Genomic DNA, 20,739 nt, shown 5'->3' on the forward strand with positions numbered 1-20,739 from the left:
ATATATGGTGCTTTCAAGTGTGGGTCGAAAAATTGTTTATGTTATTAATATTTGAACACAAATATTTTAAGTTGTTGATATTTTAATATTTATTATTAATAAATTAAGAAGTTTAATTATATGATGAGATTTTGGTTTAAGTCTATTCAGAATTCAAATTTTTGTTTCAATTCATATTTTATGGGTTTTAGTTTGGGTTTGACTATCCGTTTAAATCATATAAAATTCTATAAACTAAAATATATAAATTTTAAATTAAAAATAAAAAAAGAACAAATTACATATAAATTTTGTAATACATGAACAAGTATCTAAATTTAACATAAAATTATTTATGTTTAAATCTTTGGTTAAAAACCCAATAAATATGACATATTGGATCCATCTATATATTTCATTTATTTAAAAGACTATTATATCAAATTAAATTAGTAACAAACACAAATATGATTATAAAATAAATCAAATACAAACAAATAATTTTTCAAAAAAAGATTAAAACAAAAAATATACCCGCCCTTCAAAGGGCGGGTCAAAATCTATTGAAGGGCGGGTCAAAATCTAGTTCATATTAAAACCTTAGTTATCCTTTCGTTAATATCCGTTTAGCCTCTCATTAAGTTCTTTCACCCTCTAATAGAAAAAAAAAAAAAAAAACATAAAAGCAATAACATTAACAAGAAATAACCATTATCATATTCATAAGAAAAGCATAAGTAGGATTCAGAGAGATTTATCACATCGTAGAAATAATATTACATAGCAGAGATAAGATTTTTAGGGAATGGTACAGAGCCGGTTTTACTTAAGATTCCTTAACCGGTATTCTGCATACCGGCGGCTATACCCTTCATGGTGAGGATAACAGTGTCTTCAAGTCCAGGCGCGTACTCACTCTTAGGGTTCAGCTTCACTAGCTCAGCAGCTGGTTTGCTAGACTCCATGTAGTCTTTAGACAAGTGTGGCCTAACTTTGACGTGGAAGCTCGGGTCACGTATCTGCTTGAGAGTATAGGCTTGGCACACGTTCAACGTCGTGATGTATGGGTCACGCAGCTGCAGCCTTTGCCTTAAGTAAGGATCACCTTCAAGAATGTCTTTATGACCAGCCACCTAGTCAAGAAGAAAAAAAATTCATAAAACCGAACCAAGAACTTGTCTGAACATGATCTAAGTTATTGTACCTGGAGGAGGAGTCGTCTGGTCTCTTGGTAGTTAACACGAAGCTGTTCACCAAAGGGCTGAAGCTCTTCAGAGACGAGGAGACGGTCGTAAAGAGCAGCGATCCCAGGGTCTCCTTTGGCGAAAACCATTTCTACTAGATCGATTGTGACACGGAAGAAAGGCCACTGGTTGTACATCTCTTTGAGCATGTTGAGATTCTTGGCGTCCTTCTGGATCACGCGTTTGAATGCAGCTCCGAAGCCTAGCCACACAGGCAAGTGAAACCTCGTCTGAGTCCAGGCAAAGATCCATGGGATTGCACGTAGAGATTCGATGCCTCCGCTTGGTTTTCGCTTTGATGGTCTGCTTCCTATGTTCATCCTTCCATACTCCAGCTCAGGTGTTGCCTGTGACACATGTAGAGTTGGTTAACGAACTTAACAGACAAAAGTAAGGACAAGTGTAGGCATGTTCAGGTAGTTCGGGTTATTCGGTTAGTTCGGTTTACATAAATCACCGAACTAACTCGAAGTAAAGTTCGGTTCGGTTTTTGAAAATCCTACCTGAATTTTTAATTTCAGTTAGATTTTGGTTTAATTTTATTAAAATGTTCGATAAATTTAGTTAATTTTGGTTAGTTCGATTATTATAGTATATGATTAAATTATTATTTTAAAGAAAACCGAAGTAACCGATTGCCCGACCGAAACAAAATTGTTTTTTTTTAAACCTACTGACTCCTAACTGAAATAACCGAACTGACTTAACTTCGGTTTGGTTAGTCCGGTTCAGACAAAAAAAAAACAGAACAGGCCTAGGCAGCAAGTAAGTTAGGTTAAAGAACTTACCAGACGGAAGTACTCAACGAAACGAGGCTCCTTGAAGACAACAGAACGGTACTCTTCAGTAGCAATCACAGCCATCTCATCCATGAGTACACGCCACTCAGGTTTGGGAGAAACAGGCGGATGCATCCCATGCTCGAGCGTAGCAGCAGTGAAACGCTGAAGCGTCCTGAAACACAAATGCTCTTCTCCGAAACTCTGCTCAATCACTTCCCCTTGAACCGTCACCCTCAGCTGCCCGTGAATGGTATCCGGAGGCTGAGATAAGATAGCGAGATGCGTCGGTCCGCCTCCTCTCCCGACAGTCCCACCTCTCCCGTGAAACATCGTCAGCTTCACACCGTACTCTTTCGCAACCTTCACTAGCTCCTCTTGCGTCTTGTACAGCTGCCACGCGGCGGATAAACGTCCAGCGTCTTTGCCTGAGTCTGAGTAACCTATCATGACTTCTTGCTTGCCGTTGATTCGGCTCCTGTACCATTCTATCGAGAAGAGACGCGCCACGGAAGCAGGAGCGTTCTCTAAATCAGCTAGCTTCTCGAACAAGGGAACGACTCTAAGGGGGTGAATGATCCCGCATTCACGTTGTAAGAGCTCGACAGCTAGTACATCTGACGGAGCGGTAGCCATGGAGATGATGTAAGCGCCGAAACTATCGCCAGGAAGCTCGGAGATGACCTTGAACGTGTCCAACACGTCAGCGATCTCTTCGGTTTTGGGAAGATCAGGTCCGAAAAGAGGGCGTTTCCCACTCAGCTCGGATAAGAGCCACTCCTGTCTTTTATCCTCTGACCATTCTTTGTAAGAACCGATGCCTAGATGCTGCGTGATCGCGTCTAAAACATCGGTGTGACGGTCGGATTCTTGGCGGATGTCGAGCTTCACAAGGGCGAGTCCAAAGGTAGACACTTGGCGCAAGAAATCCAGCAGGCTTCCATCAGCTATAGGTCTGTCTCCGCAGTCACATAGCGACCTGTAACAAAGCTCGAGCGGCTCCAAGAACTGGTCTATGCTAGTGAACACCGAGTCTTCAGGAATGTCTGAGACTCCGCTAGACAAGAGCTGACGCGCACGCTCACGTGTGTTGTAAAGTTTGTCTCTAACATCTCCGAGAATAGCTCTGTATGGCTCATTAGAAGGGATCTGTTTCCAAAACTCTACAAAAAAAAAAACAGAACACATATCAAACATATATACTATAATAACAAACCGTTAGAAGAAAGCTTGAGAGAAGAAGGTTACTACTACACACAGACCTATATAGTGTTTTGCATCTCTTTTGGCACACCTTTGAACTTCTGCACGTACACGAAGTTCCTCATTGCAACGCCACATGGACATCTGCAAATAAACCTAACATATTAACATCATCCAAAGAAACTAAGGAAGCTGTGACGTTACTTTACCTCGAACATAAGATCTTCAATCTGGGAGAAGTAGAGATTAGCAGCCATCATTCTTGCTAGTAAGCATACATCTCTTGTAACTTCAGGAGTTACTCGAGGGTTTCCTGGAGAGATTTAAGACATGTTTAATACTTATTAATCATGGTTCAAGAGGGTGTACATAAGTAAATAAGAGTGTAGGTAGTATAGTACCATCACGGTCTCCACCCATCCAAGAAGAGAATTGAATGAGAGGAGCATTGTAAGGAACACGCTCGTTGATTCCAATGTTCTTCAAAGCAGTGTCAACACGTCTCAGGAATTTAGGAACTCCTTTCCAGATCGTCTCGTGGAAGTAGCTCATCCCTGCTCTCATCTCATCTTGTGGTGTAGGTGGCGTTCTTCTGATCTCATCAGTCCTAAACGCAGCTTGAATCTGGTGCCAACAAGAACAGAGTGTTTTAGTAAAATATTTTCATGTAATAAAAAAAAAAGAGTTTCTTCGTTTGTGTGTGTATGTATACCTCTCGCTGAAGAGCTTCATCGAGTTCTTGTTTATCATCAGGAGTAATGTCCTTCGCATACAACTGCGTCAAACAATCACGAATCCTTCCGAACTTTTGGAGCAAAGAGCGGCGAACGGATTGAGTAGGATGAGCAGTTAAGACCAAGTCAACGGTCTGGTTTTTGAGAGCATCAAACACCTCCTCGGGGGTCTTGTTGAGCTGCAACAGCCTCTTGAGAGTCTCTTCAATATCAGATTCCGTTGTTGCAGAGGCCTCATCAGCGAAATCTCCTTTCTTAAGCTTCTTGATCCTGCGCCTGTACGCAATCTGGACTTCCTCGGCAAGGTTAGCCAAGCTAAGCATGTTGGAGAATGACTTTGTGACAACGATCGAGTCTCCTGGGTCCAAACTTGTCAGCATGTTTCCAAGCTCCTCTAGCTTAGCAGTGTTGCGGTTCCCGTCGTAATCAGCAGCAACCTCGTAGCATTCTTGAACCTTTACACAAAACACACACAAAACATTGTCTGATTCAGAACGTTAAGTATAATCAAACTCATTGTGTCTGATAACTGATCTGCCATGTTTCACCAAAAAAGATTTGAATTTTTGGAATAGGTTGAGGATAAACAACAAACCCACATGAACAAACCTAAAATGTATCTCAAAGTTTCGGACTTTTAAGACAAAACTCAGAGTGTCTTATGCAGAGTGTGTATGATCAGTCGATTTAACTAGAAAAGATTTGAATTTTTGGGATAGTTTAAGGTGAAACCACAATCCCCACATCATGATTTTGATGAACAAACCTAAATGTATCTCAAAGTTTAGATTTTTAAGACAAAACTCTGTGTGTCTGACCTGCCTGATGTAACTAACGAAAGGTTTGAACTTTCGGGATAATTTAAGGAGAAACACCAAACCCACTACCCATATCATGATTTTGATAAGCAAAGCTGAATAAATATATCAAAGTTCAGATTTTTAAGACATAACTATGCCGTACACTGACTTTAGCTCAGTTTGTGTGATGCAGAGTGTGTCTGATTTGTCTAATTTAACTAGAAAAGTTTGAACTTTTGGGATTAGGAGAAACAACAAACTTATGTTGTGATTTTTGATGAATAAACCTAAATGTATCTCAAAGTTCAGATTTTTAAGACAAAACTCTATGCTCTGTTTTGTAGTAAACAAGCTGAGAAAAAGAAAAGGGAAAACGTACGAATTCTCTGACATCTTCGCCATGCAAGTCCTGGAGGATGTCGAGAAACCGATCCAGCAAGAGAGCATCGTACTCGACGAGCTTGTCGTCTTCAGAGACTTTAGCAGGAGCAATAAGCCTGAGCTGAGCATCGATGGAACCCATCTTCTTCAAACTTCCAGTAGCCATTGTTGATGGTGTTATCTCTCTCCCTCTCTCTCTATCACACCTTTTTAATATCAAACCTAATAAAGAAACCCCTTTAATCCCCCCGGATGTTTCTAGATTGATACAATCGGCGAAAATTCAGGAGTGAATAATCCTATAATGCTGGAAGTGAAACACTTCGAATTAAAAAAAAAAAGATTCGGTTTTTTAATTAATTAAGGATAATGAGGAAATTAAAAAATACAAGAAAGGCAAAACGAGTGGCGTAGTAGAGTTGGGAGTATCCCGTGGAAGTTTTGAGAAGGAGAAGAAAAAAAAGATCGAGAAGTTTCTTTCACGAGGAAGACAATGGAAAGAGAAGAGACATGTGATGAAGTTTCAGCTTTCTTTTTTTGGTTTTCTAAAAGAGTTCGAAGCCTTAGAAAAATCTCAGTAGAGGAAAGCTAGTCCACTCGATGTGTAGTTTGTACCGTATTTATAGCCGAAACTTTTTTCTCTTCTTTTTTTTCGTGTGGAGAATCTATTTAATTTCATACAATGTTTTTCCAGCAGATAATAATATTTTCACAACCATATACAGTACTCTTTTTTCGGTTACAATGTTTCATAAAATAACCTTTTTTACCATTTTTATACACATTTTATGATCTAAATATCTAGCACAATTTTAAAGCATAGTGTTTAACTCATTCGACCATAACTAAATTTGTAGACCAGATTTTATCACTTCTAACCCCTTTTTGTTGTGGTCCGTAGAGTCGAATTTTAGTCTGGATTTAACTTGATAATCAACCTTTTACATAGCTTTTTCTTTCTCTCTTCAAATCATGCAAGACATATCTAGTTTTTTATGCAAGTTAAATCTGAACTAAAATTCGATCTATTCATTAGGAAAAATAAACAATTAAATTAAATTAGTTAGAAATCTCGACAAATTGTGAAGTCTAATTTGACCCAAAAAAAATAAGAAACACAAAGAGTATGATAATTCGGGCATCGATTACATTGCTAGTTCTTTCTCCTCTTCACCTTCACGTCGCAACTCGCAAGATGTGGCATGCTAACTGACACGTCTTTGCGTTTTCTTATCTCTATGATTAAGTGGGTTAAGATGGACCTAGTTTCTTTTTCAGTTATAAATAGTGTTTGAGGTGAATTTTTAACATCATCATCTCTATGCTATTTTGACCTTTTTCATTTATATGAAAATGGCCGTAAGAAAAAAATACAAATTTTGAATAACGTACGTCGACCGTCATTACGAAATTAAGAACGGGACCAAACTGCATGGTACGGTCATGATAACTTTAGAGTGGACTCATAAGAGTCACCCATTCGACTTTTTTCTTGTTTTGGCTTCTTTTAATATATCACGAAACTATAACATGTTCTATTGTCTTTATGTTTTCTTTTATCTTAACCTTTCGTACGAAAGCATCTAAGAAAAAATGAAAGTTCATAATCACTGATTACGGGCAGCTATGGAATTATGCCAAAGGATATGCTCAATTGCTTCATATTTAAAAGGAAACCTTGAATAGTTTTTTTTTTCTCTTGCTTTAATTTATACTTGTAAGATGAACAGAAAAACATTTTACCTATGCGAGAAAAAAAATTGATTTAAAAAGCAAAAAAAAATTTGATTAAAAAAAAGAAAAAAACAGATGAAAAAGTGTAGCTATGTGAGAAAACATTTTTATTTTGAGTTATAAAAGTAAGTAAATTAAGGAGATTAAAAAGGCATTCAGAGTAACACTATTGTTAGTAATGAGTTTTGGAAAACAAAGGTATAGTGAAAAGAAGATAATTCCCCCACGAATTGTGGAAGGAGCTAGAAATATACCACAGCTATTTTGGACCTTTGACTATAGGCGTACCACATCTATTACGGTCCTTATCATATAGTTTTTTAACCCATATTTTTTCATTTATTTGATTCTCGAATCTAAGAACAAATAGGCAACCAAAGATTCCAAAGGATATAAATAGAATCATATAAAAGCCTTATCATATTATTTTATCAACGACGTTATCGTATCAAATTTTAAATCATAAGACCCTTCCCTTGAATTAATTTGTTTTACGAAATGTATCCATCATTCTAAATTTGTTGAAAACAAATAATACTTTAATTTAAAATCACTCAAAAGAAATAAAATTATTACAAATTAAATTATATTTAGTAATTGATTTGGAAGTATACATAGAGATGTGGAATTCAGTAAAATTCGAATACAACCATCTATGTCAAATTTGTCTAATAGAATTTTGAATATTTTTACTCCAGAAAAAAAAGATTTTTGAATATTTTTTTTATTGATTTCCTATGTTCAACTTTTTTTTTCGTTTTTATGAGGCGTGCAATATATATGATTGTATAATCAAGTAAACATGCATCAAACTATTATTGTAGGAGGTTTTGAGCTTTAGAAAATGTGAAAGGGCAATGCAAATATAACCTTTAAATTCCCTCAAGAGTCGGACGAAAGAAACAAACAGAATCAGTAGACCAATATCCAAGTTTCTATCGTTAACATGAGGTGTATATATCCAGGTCAGAGAAATTTGCTCTCATTTAGTTCTATAATTTAACTCTATCCACTATAAAAAGCCACTTCTATATATATAGTTTGCTCTTTTGTCACTCTCTCACATTGTATATATTGTAAGTGATAGTTTATAAACTGAGAGACAACAACAATATCCGTATCAAGAAGATTCGTACTTACGCGCGCATATATTATTTTGCATGATCAATCACATCTTCTAGATGATTTCAAACCACATGTTTTATGTTCTACGATTTCATTTTCGTCAGTGGTAGCATCATAATATTCATCAAAGATTACTAGTATTCATGAAATCATTAGTGACATTATTATAATATATTCTTTCTGTTTCAAAAAGAATATTAATTAAATATTTTCAACACATATTAAAAAAATCTGATTAAGTGCATTTATTTTTGCTAATGTCATTTATCTAACTAAAAATAATTTACAATTAATATTGAATGAAAAGTATATATAAATATATTGAAATCGTAAAATTATATTTTTGTGTAACAAAAAAATGTAAAATTAACATTTAATATGAAACAGATGGAGTATGGCTTAGTATTAAATGAATAAAAGCATAACTTTGTATCAGAAAATGAAATTTGAGATAGTGGTGGGAAACTGGGAATATATGCCGCCTGTTATACGGATATTCTTCGCATAATTATGTATCAAAACATAAACCGAGGTGCATACTAAAAATACCGTGTGTGTATATATGATAAAACTGCCTTCCACCATGTTTTTTTTAGTAACTAACTTAACCTTCCACCATGCTATTATGATCTTTTCTACGACTAACCATGATATACATGAAGTTGAATATCAAAATATAAATTACGCTATAGTAACTTACTCACACGAGTTCGCATTTAGTTAGCTAATATATAGTTGTAACGTGTATGCTCTTTAAGATTATAATTCAACATTCACATCACACATGCATATGCCAAAAGGAGAAAATAAAAGTGTGACTAAAATGATATTCTTAGAGGTTATGATTGTACCGACCAAATAAAACGTCCTATGACAAGCCCAAAAGGTCAGAGCAACCGTGTCTCTGCTCCAATACTCGATCTCGAGTGGTCCAAGTTAACGAGAGAGATAGAGATACGTAGAGGTCTATTGGCACGAAGCTTCCTAAAAGTGAAAGACCTTAATTTGCAAAGGATATATTTCAGAAAAGTTACACGCAGATTAATTGTTTCCATAGGTATTATAAAAAAAATCACGTTAATTGTGGTTAAAAAAATCACGTTAATTGGCCCTAAACCTACCACATCTTTCAAAAAGCACGATTCTTTAATAAAAACTGTAATTGGAAGTATAATTTGACCTCAATCTACTAGTAGTCTGGAAATTAAAATGACGATAGAAGATGACAAAGAAATAAGCATCACACAAACGAGTCTCACGTGTGATTACTTTTGTGACTAGTGACAAATGGGAAGTATAGATACGAGTAAAAATAAAAAGTTATGATGAAAGCAAAAAAAAACATTTATTGTCAGTATACGAGACGGATGTTAAATTAAGGCCCAGTAAATCCCGAGTGAGACAGGCCAGTCTTATGTCGGGTTAACCCATGTAAATTGCACCCAACTAAGCCCAATATTGAAAGCTGATTGGGTTAAGTAGAATAAGAAAATGTTGAGGTGTATCGGGCCCGTATAAGAAAATGTAACATGAGCCTTTTTAGCAACTAGTAACATGAGCTTTTTTTTTTTTCCCTCAGGCTCACCCTACATTTCTATTCTTTAGAAAAAAAACACGTTTATCCAAAAAAAAAAAAGAAAAAAAAACTCAATGATAATTTTGAGTTATGAAGAAAAGTTATCAAAATTTTCGATTTTCATTACTTATTAATAATAAATTTATGTTGTATAATGATTTTATATTCATTATTTGTAGAGTTTGCTGAATGCAATCTTTGGATCTAAAAACGTACAATTAGGCCACAATTATCTTAAGTTAGCAATTCCTCCTTAAATATTATTAGGTCCTGGAGTCATTCAACTGCTCTTACCTGTCAATAGCTTTCGACAGAGTTCCATCGAGAAACCGGGACGAGATCATTCTTCAATATTCCTATCAGTTACATAGATTTTATCTGAAGTAAAGGAAAGTCTGTCATCATCAGTGTTGCCGTCCCCCAACCGTTTTCAAACCTGCTGTTTTGTTTAGAATCCTCCGTTGTTGGTTTATATCCCGATTTTAGTATGTTCTTTCTAATATTAGTTTTTGGGTCTAATTAGATGAATCATCTCTATGGGTATCTTCGCTCTAATAACACATCTATCGTTTTTATTGTTATATTTTTCGTTTGTTGTCTAATCGTTGAAATTATCTCCGATTGTAATCGTTTAAATCCGTTTGACATTTAAATTAATATAAGTTTTCGTGATAAAAAAAGATAGCAATTCCTCCTTAAATATACCGAATGATCATTTATAATCGGTTAAAGTATACAATTATTTGTCATTGTGGTGTCAATAAACCGTTGCAGTCTAGATTTTTTTTTGTCTTTCTTTTCGTGACATAGACTCGATGAATGTGTAGTCAACATGTATATTGCAGAAAACGAATAAACTTTAATTTTTGTCTTCCACTTATTTAAAAAACGCGCACCCATGCAACCCCCTAACTTTCAATCATCGGAGCACAAACTAAACACCTGCTATCATGTGAACGTATAGTAGTATAGTACATCAAACCAGTTTAAAACTTCTTAACCGAATCTAAAAACGAAATTGATTCCGGTTAGAGTGATAATTTGACAAAAAGGGGAAGATACAATAATGAAACAAATGGGGGTGGGTGGAATCACTATCAACAAAAAGAGAAGCAGAGAAAAGATTTGTGGGGGCAAACGACTAGTGCATAAGTGTGCCTTCGAGACTGTGGCATTTTTGGCAGCTCATGCGTGAAGATGTTTCTTGCCCATTGTTTCTTCTTTGAACATGATTTAAGATATATCATCTATTTTTAGGGTTCTTTTTGCGTCTATCAATGTAACTTTTCCAAACCAAGTGGTGCTCCACATATAGTAATATAGGTTGTCATATTGATCGAAGACAAAACTCAAGACACTGACCAGAACATGGTTGATAACTTTCTTTGTGATTTTTCATGTAAATTGGAAACCAAAACTATTAGGTACCTGTTTCAACTGTTTAGTAGTAGTGTGGTATTGCGCTGTCATACAACACACAACATGAATATGTAGTAATGAGTTTATGACAAAACAACATAAATGTTTGTTCTTTAGCAAAAAAAAAACATAAATGTTTGTTGCATTTTCTAGTTATTTTCTCTGTACTGTATATTGTATATTATATGTACAAAGTAATTTGGACATTTACTTAGACATTCGATGGAGTTCGTAATCTAGTAGTTTTATTAGTATCGTCAATTGGACATTTACTTAGACATTCGATGGAGAAGAAAACATCTCTGCAAACACACCGTACAAATGGAAACAGCGGCACTTTAAAAATAAGAGAACTACGTTTAAAGCAACCATTGAAAGAACCGTACACTGTCACTAGATGACAACCAAAAATTTCAATTCAAAAGTGATAAAACCCTAGAAAACGTCAGGCAATGTTGATGCCACTAATTTCTTATACAGATTTTTAGAAAGATGTAATGGAATCTTAAACAGTACCAATCTATGTATTTGTTTAATTACTGTAGACGCACAGTGTACCTTTACATATACCTTTTTAAACTTGGCATCTTTCTTTCTTTTTCATATGATCTTCTAAATTTTTCTCGAGGTAGCAGAGAAACTGTTTATGTTTTTTACCTTATAAAATGTTGATTTACATCCACAACATAAATGGAAATATCAGGCCATTCTTCATTGACCCATTTCTTGTATGTTAACACACTGCACACACACACACATATACGTACCTGTTAAGAAAGTATAGAGCACGACTTCTTTTTTTCTGGTAAAATCTGGAAAGCTTTGTTCTCAGCAAATCATTCCACAAGATAGTACTGTTGCTAAGTTTTAAAAGATCACAAAATCTACTAATCTACATACGAAGTTGATTAACCAAAAATATGAAGATAATAATTAAGATCGATACAAACGATTTAACAATATATGGATTATGTCTTTAAACCGACCACAAATATGGGGTGGAAAAAACAATTAATTAGATTTATTCGGAAGAACGAATGCATGCTAAAAGCTGAAAACAATACTGAAATATACTTATCCTAAACAGTTAAATTTGACAGATTGATAAATAATTATGTAATATATGCCAACCCAAGTCTCATATCACATGCTCTCTCTTTTTTTTCGCTTCCCGCTTCTCTTCCCCTTCCGTCGATGGCATGGTAATTAAGTATTTTAGTTTCCTTTAGTTATCTAGAGTTAAAGAACGTCAATTCATTATTGATGGACAAACGGAGAATAATGTGTTAGACTATATACCCGCTATATACCTTAAAAACTATGCCGGCTACGCTATATATACCATAGAGAATAATACTTAGAATTTCATAAAAAGACTTGTGTATACATAGAGTATTACAACTTACAACATGTGTTAGTGTGTCACTGGAATTATTTTTTCTCAACATTGACTCTCAAAGTGTTTAGCTCTTTTTTTTTTAACACAAAAGTGTTTAGCTATATATAGCTTTTAAATCTGTACATGCATGATATGTTTCCGTTCTTAGACGAGTCTTTTTAAAATACTATTAAATAAATTGATTATATGACGTATTTTTATAAGGGCAAAGGGTTTTCAATTTACTTGTGAATGTGAAGTTCTGAAATGGGCGCATAAATTTGAGGAACCGATGATCTCGAGTTTTCTTCCTTGACATCAGTTAAATGAAATCTCATATTTTCTTACTTCCAAATCATTACAACTCAGAATGTTAAAATCATCCTTACCATAAACAATGATTACATAAACAAGTAATTTGTCAGATATTTTTTTTTAAATTTACATAAACATAAACAAGTACTTAATAGTAATTTATCAGATCTTAGCTTATTTGATTTTAAGAGATCGGGGTTCAAACAGACTGAACCAAATTAAAATTTGGTATGAATTATTCAGATCCAGTTGTGCGTACCACTTTTTTTTGGTCAACACCAGTTGTACGTACCACTATTAAGAACTTAATGCTAGTAAATCACTAAGTGTTTAAAAAATAAAATAAGTATGTTAGTTTTCAATTATAGATAATGATTAATTTGATGGACTATTCTAAAAGATACAGTATGTAACTTAGTCACATAGTCTAATCAATTTAAAAGAAGAAGATATCTCGAATTAAGAAAAAGATAGGTAAAATATAATGGTTAGTGAGTCACAACCTATTACCTAGTCTTCATGAACCAATAAGAGACATAGGTGCTCCCTCTACTTTACCTATCTTGATCAACTGTATTTTAATATTATTATAATATTGCATATCATTATAAACATGCAAGGACTAGTGTCTTAATCTATCGTTAAATTAGGATTTAATTGGATTTTAGAGAAAATTATTGTGAATGCAATGTATTTCGGAGAAAAGAACAAGAACCCTAATTAGAGAGTAGTTTTAGGCATTAAATGACAAATTCGTATTGACATTGATATTGACCTCTGCGACAAAACTGAACCTTCAAAAAAAAACGAGAACAAGTTCCTCTTATTCCCTCCATTTTTAATATAAATAGTTTAAGGATTCTGTACATAGATTAAAAACTAATTAATTTTTATATTTTAAACAAATACATCATTAATTGTTTATCTAACTAAAATTCAACCAGTAACAAAATATAATGTATATATTATTGGTCATATAACATTAACTACTAATATATTTTATATAAAAATTAAAAATATCATATAATTTGAAACAATATTTTTGACTTATATTTAAAACAGAGGGAGTATTTGTTAAGTTATGTTTGGTAATAATTTACACTTATTATAAATACCAATTATGTTTCTGGTGATCAAAATTTCACTTATTTGGAATTATTTATGGAACTTATTAGAAAGTTCATTTATCTAATCTATTAAAACCGAAGTACATTTAGTACTTAACCCTCAATTTTCCTAAATAATTACCAACCAATGCCACTGATATTTTTGTCATTTAGCACCATTATTACATAACCAACCTAATTCGATTGATTGATCTACCCAAAATAATTCTTGAATATAACCATAAATAATTCTCGGTTTAATGTACCACTATAGTCATATATTCCAATTTCTCCCTAATGTGATAGAATAATCCTCATTTAATGCAAAGTCGTGTGCATAAAATTAGTTATCGATGTTAAAAAATATTAAATCATCTCTATCAAAAAAATTGTTTTCATGTAATATACTAAATCCAAACCAACCCATAGAATATGTGTTTAAATATAGTACATCTAATTATGAAATTGTATCCAGTTTTGTGTATATAATAGCATATACAGTTTTCAGTATCTAAATTTTTTATATATCATGTCTCAACATTCGCATTTTAGAATATTAATACTCCCTCTGTTTTTAAAAGATGGATGTTCTGGAAAAAATATTTGTATCAAAAAGATGTATTTTTTATGTTTTCTATATAAAAATTGCAATTTTCAATAAAATTAATTGAATTTATTGAAAGACTATTGGTTAAAATGCATTGAAATTTGATATTTTCTAAAAACAATGCATGATTAATGTGTTTTCTTAATATGTGTGAAAACTCCAAAACATACATCTTTAAAAAACAGAGGGAGTATGTAATTTATAAATAAAAAGCAAATGAAACCGGATCCCATACATTGGTTTGTATATACTGACAATATTCTATAACCAGCTGTCTATAATTGAGCCTGATTTTTAGGCAATCACCGTATCAAAAACGATATAAATCTTTCGAATACAATAAATATTCTTAAATGAGCAATTAGGATATTTATTTCCTATATACTAGGCTCGAGATAAAAAATAATAAAATATATCAAATTTTTTGAATGAATTCAATTTTCTTGAATAACAGTATTGGAGATACCGATTTAGTTGGAACTAAATCGATTATAGTATTATAAATATTTTGAATATCCTCTTTTTCTAAACTATTTAATTATAAAAAGAATATCTATATTATTAAAACTAAAATACAAATCGAGTTTGTTTGAAAACATGAATATCAACTTTTTAAAAAAAAATTATTTGAAAACATGGATATCAGTTTTAAAAAAAAATTTGTTTGGAAACATATATTTATATTATTAAAAAAGAAGTACAAATATAAAATATCTTTAAGTTTTCCAACTTATTTACAGTGACATGCCACTGAAGTAATTAAATAAACATATTTTAAAGAATCATTTTTTTTATTAAACTATTTCATAGATCAAATTTAACTTAATTTTCGTATTTAATATATTTCCTTAAACAAATTAGCTAATTTTATGGATATTCAAATTTAAAATCAATTTTAATTATATTAAACTCGGATAATGTTACCATTAATTATTTTGAACAAAAATCAAGTTTAAATTCGATATTAGACATAATTATGAATATTCCTAAAATATATGTTTAACTTACCATTAATTATTTTAAAAATAAAATTTATATATGCTAAGATTTGAATATCTTTAAACAACTTATAGAACAATATGAAATATTTGTAAGTGAATATTAATTTTAATATAATATAATCCCACCTAAGATTATATTTCAAAATTTTCAAACATATACGTTTAATCATTTCAGTTACTATTAATTATTTTCGACAAGAAAATTTAAATATCTTCGTGAAACAATGTTTAATGCTTATAACCAGATATTTGTTTCCTAACGTATTTAAATCTCACCGTATTGTCTATATCTGATCAAAATATTTAAATTCTTATTACATTTGAAAAATAATTTCATGTTAAAAGAAATATTATTCAAACATATCAATAGATCAATGTTTCGTCAAAAATTTAGTAACGGATACGAGTCACTACTTTCAACAGCACGTAAACTATTTAATTGTTGTATTTATAAAATATTTAAAATATAATAAATATTTAAAATATAAACCAATAAACATTTAAATAATATTCATTTATATAAAAATGAAAATAACAACCCGTGCGGGCGCACGGGTCAAGCTCTAGTTATTCTTAAAATTCAAATTGTATGACTATACGAAGAGTCAAAGATGAATTATCAAAAGAGTAACTTAGTGTTTTTATTTATAATATTGGTGTGCTATAATTCGAAATCTAATATGGTAACATGATTATACAGATAATTAATTTAAAAGCATAAAAATCTAATGTATTTGAAAGTATTAAATACAATTTATATCGAAAAACAAAAAAGTATTTATGAAGGAAAATCTAAATTTCCAAAACCTATTTCAATTTGATGGCAACAGAAAAGAGTGAGCCCTACAAGGCATATTGAATAAACAACATCGCTCTCTATCAACAACAAAAAAAGTTGATTCTAGAGCAAGTTGCCATTTAAAAAAACGTATACAATAGACGAAATGACTAAAATGCTAATGAAAGAACCCAAACTCTAATCCTGAAATTCATGGTAAATATTTCGTAGCTATGTTACCATGAATTGATTATTCGTTAATAATTCGTTGGGGAAGAGAAAAATAGGGAGAAAATACAGACAAATGTATGAGAGAGATGAAGAAAAACAGCAAAGTTTGGAACGGGCCCTTAACATGTCCTCTAACGTCAACAATACATTATTCTTCATTACTACTATTACTTTCACCCTCTCATCACACTCACTCAACCTTTCATTTTTCTTATTACCTACTTCATCAGATCCATATTAAAACACAATACGATCCCTTAACATCTCTCTCTCTCTCTCTCTGTCTCTCTCTCTCTCTCTCTCTATACTCAACAAGATCATATATCATGTCATCTCCTAGAGATAGAGGAAAGAGCTTCACGGAATCATCAGGATCAGAGCCACCGGTGACACCAAGCCGTTACGAGTCACAGAAGAGACGCGACTGGAACACTTTCGGACAGTACTTGAAGAACCAGAGACCGCCCGTGCCGATGTCTCACTGCAGCTGCAACCACGTGCTTGATTTCCTCAGGTACTTAGACCAGTTCGGTAAGACAAAGGTGCACGTGTTTGGCTGTATGTTCTACGGCCAGCCTGAGCCACCAGCTCCTTGCACGTGCCCTCTCAGACAAGCTTGGGGAAGTCTCGACGCTTTGATCGGACGGCTGAGAGCGGCTTACGAGGAGAACGGTGGATCTCCGGAAACAAACCCTTTCGCTAGTGGAGCAATAAGGGTTTATTTGAGGGAGGTTAGGGAGTGTCAGGCTAAGGCTAGAGGGATTCCTTACAAGAAGAAACAGAAGAAGAAGCCAACGACGGAGATGAGTGGTGGAAGAGACGACTCTTCTTCTCCCTCATCCTCCTCCTTCAACTTCTCTTGAAAGACTTTATGGTAATATATTTCTCCATTAACTATGCTATTATTATTTTAGTAAAAAAAATTATGCTTTTATTTGATTGAATATGTGCCTTCGGATTCATTTACAGATATACAAAGATCTTGTTTCTTGATCTTTGTAATAAGTACTTATGAAAGTGTGGTTTCACGAACTAGTAACATATATATATATATATGTTTATATTGTAGAATGGTCTGTATATCAAAACCCTAATTAGATAAGTAGGTCGAATTTTTTTATTTTTGAGAAAACTCTGATATATATTATTGATGTTGGGTTCCGATAAGGGACGGGTTGAGATTAGATCTTAGGTTTTGAATGGATGTAGAATTGTTTTTAGATGACTTATTTTTGATCATGCCTTTTCAGTGAAAGTATATTTTAGTTTTGGAATGGTAAGGACAACTGGTTTTCTAGTTTCTACCGATCAAATATCTTTGAATCAATGATTCATTAGATTTTGAAAACCTAAGTTTGAAAATGCATCACATTTTGTACTCAGTCTGTGGAAATTAAAACATTTGACTATCCAAAGATGGATGCTTTCTTCATCAACCCCACACACATATCTCCGTGTGTGGAGACAGAGAGAGAAAGAAAGGGGGTATACCCACATTTTTGCTACTGTTGTTTATTCAAGAAAGTAATGATTGGCTCTTAGAATGCTTCTCTTTAAAGATTCGTGTAGATTTTGTTCCCCATTGATGATCAAGAAAGAAATTGATTGAAACTTTTCCCCTCATTTTATAACCTATATAAATCGATTAATAATTCATATTCCATGATTGTTCTTAAAGTTAATAAGGTTATCTCAGAATAGAAGTTTATACACATATAATATTTTATTGGTAATCAAGCTTTTAATTATTGCTATGTGTGATCTTAGGGAAAGTTATCTCAATATATACAATCCAACCAAATCTGCAACATATTCAATTGAACAATTGTAATTAGGATCTCAGATTTTTAGAGCTTGGATTTAGATATATTAGTTTGGGCATTTTGTATTTTTTGAGATTAAATAATATATTAGATTTCCTGGGACAGTAATTTTCTCTTTGAATTCACCTGAATCGTTTTTCACTCTTTGATCTGAGATATAATTTCAACCGTAGGGAATATAAATATATACTTTGCTTCAATTATCTTTATGAGTCTTCCTTTAGGATCTTTGTCACCATTAGCTTTGGAAAAGCTTGAAAGTTTGTTTGTCCCCGCAAAGCTTTATGGATTTTGTTCTATGATACAATATATAACATATGTGATATATCACACACAAATCAAAAGTTAAAAAAAAACATCTTGAATCATTTGGCATAAAAATATGATTTATATTCAGATTTAACTTTTATTTTTATAGCACAAAGAAGCATGATCTAGCATAGTTATAATATAAAAGTTGCATTAATATTAGTCTTTCATGCATCTGAATATCTAGCTAAGCTGATCACATTAAATTCCGACAATTAATTAGTGAATAGTGCTGATATAATTGAGACTGCCAGGATCAATAACATCTCAGAGATGGATCAAAGGTAAAAGAGGCCTCAAATCTACTTGCTACTGATGATCAAGAAGTCAAACTGGAATGTTATCTTCAACATATCTTTGGATCTTCACCCACTCCTTTCACTTCCGTAGCTATCGATCGGTTATGTATTTTCATCAGCTATATTCTCTTAGTAAGTTCATTCTGTATAAGTGTATAGATTATATACTTAAGACAGATTTGTTTTGTACTTCTATGTCTGCGTACTTCTTTGTCTTACGCAAGTCCAACATTTTAGCTTGATTATGTATTGTTGGTGATGCAATTAAGTCCAATGAAGATAAGAAAAACACCTTATTTTAAAATTGTATTTTAACAGAAATACCAAAACACCATGTACCATTAATTTGTATTCATTATCCCCAAAAAAACACAATGCTACAATCTTAGTAGGGCAAGTTATTAAACAAAACAAAAAATGGTAGAAAAATTCTTAACAAAACCAAAACTGGAGGGCAGTACAAATTATTATGATATATATACATACTTGTAAATAACAAACTATAGGAGTCAGTTGGCAGTTATATTATTTGACATGCATATAAAGGAGCTAGCTATTGTACAGAGAACAAACTAATTAGATTATTCATTTCATATTTTCACTCTCTGTGTGTTAATATAGTATCAGAGCAAAGAGATTCTTCGTGATCACAAGTGCTTCGCTTTCGCAGCTTCTTCTCCTTCACGTTTTCCACACCATTATTCAGATTCTCCTATCACACTCGTTCATTGCTTTCTGTTTCGTTCTCCGTTCCGGATTCGTTTCGTTTGTTTTTCTACATCTTTCTAAGGATTTCGTCTTTGATTTCGATAAACTTATTCACTATGTCGCTCAAATGATCGTAGCTTACCGCGTCGTCAACAAGATTCGCCTCGTCAATCGTACTTCTTGCACAGTGCTGATCATGCTGGATTGCAGCTGGTCACCGATCATCGCATGTTTGTCCTCTGAATAATGCTTTTCCATTTTCTAATTGCCAAGTATATTGTGTAAATCCACTTGGTTTATTAATTCATTGTTATCATCAACAACCGAGAAGAGCCCATGCAAAGGAGCATAAAAGGTTTTGCTAAGGTATGTAAAATTCAGAAATCATTAGAGGAGGAATATTTGATCTGACTATGTCTATGTATGTACTAGGTGTTTTCCTGCACCATGTGCAGTAAAAAAATTTTAAAATATTTTCTAACAGATAAATATAAATTATATTTAATTTTTATTAATATTATAAATTTTCTTTTTAATTTATATTTTAATATAAATTTGATTTAACTGAACATTAAAATTAACAAAAAACAATTTTGTTTATTTTGAAATATATTTAATAACGTGCATGTATATATTTAAAAATTATAATCTTAGGTAGATTTTTCTATCTATTTATTTTAATTAAATATATTAAATAAATATGTAAAATTGCATAATTGTCAAAGTTAAAATTAAACAATATTTATAAAATCTGTAGATGTATATATAAGAAAGAAACTAATGATTTTACGATTTAATTTGATTTTATGATTTAATTTTAATAATTTTCTAAAAATATGTATATATTTTTGAAATATTTTTAATTTAAATCATATTTCAAAATTTGAAATCCCATATTTGAATATATTTATTTTAATGATGATTTATGAGTTATTACCATATTTTTAAAAAATCCAAAAATATAAATCGACAACAAATGTAATACATGAGTTATTACCATATTTAAAATGTTTACCAAAAATATAAATTAACATTAAATATAATTGTCCATGTCATATTAATCTATAAGACATGTCATCAATTTTAGTAGTCATGTCATATTATTTTTGTGAAAATGATTGTAGAAGACATGTGGCAAACTCATTTCTCAAATATAGTCTAGGGGATGAAAATTTCATAATAGTCAAAAATTAAAATTAAAAAATATTTA

At 32.3% G+C, this 20,739-nt stretch overlaps 2 protein-coding genes across 2 annotated transcripts; one reads left to right on the plus strand and one right to left on the minus strand.

Annotated features, from left to right (window-relative positions):
• Window positions 1-673: 673 nt before the first annotated feature.
• Window positions 674-5,714, minus strand: LOC108854419 (phosphoenolpyruvate carboxylase 2). Its single transcript, XM_018627971.2, has 8 exons — window positions 5,119-5,714; window positions 3,918-4,394; window positions 3,607-3,829; window positions 3,415-3,518; window positions 3,265-3,349; window positions 2,012-3,165; window positions 1,184-1,570; window positions 674-1,112 (listed from the first exon to the last, which is right to left on the minus strand). Exons 1-8 carry the CDS (start codon window positions 5,284-5,286, stop codon window positions 816-818), a joined length of 2,895 nt encoding a protein of 964 aa, XP_018483473.1. The 5' UTR covers window positions 5,287-5,714; the 3' UTR covers window positions 674-815.
• A 10,905-nt stretch (window positions 5,715-16,619) lies between these two features.
• On the plus strand, window positions 16,620-19,125 carry LOC108848471 (protein LIGHT-DEPENDENT SHORT HYPOCOTYLS 10). Its single transcript, XM_018621843.2, has 2 exons — window positions 16,620-17,264; window positions 18,777-19,125. The coding sequence occupies exon 1, from the start codon at window positions 16,717-16,719 to the stop codon at window positions 17,251-17,253; it is 537 nt and encodes a 178-aa protein (XP_018477345.1). The 5' UTR covers window positions 16,620-16,716; the 3' UTR covers window positions 17,254-17,264; window positions 18,777-19,125.
• The last annotated feature ends 1,614 nt before the right edge of the window (window positions 19,126-20,739 follow it).

The sequence above is a fragment of the Raphanus sativus genome, chromosome 4 (genome assembly GCF_000801105.2).
Source record: "Raphanus sativus cultivar WK10039 chromosome 4, ASM80110v3, whole genome shotgun sequence".
Lineage (NCBI taxonomy): Eukaryota > Viridiplantae > Streptophyta > Magnoliopsida > Brassicales > Brassicaceae > Raphanus > Raphanus sativus.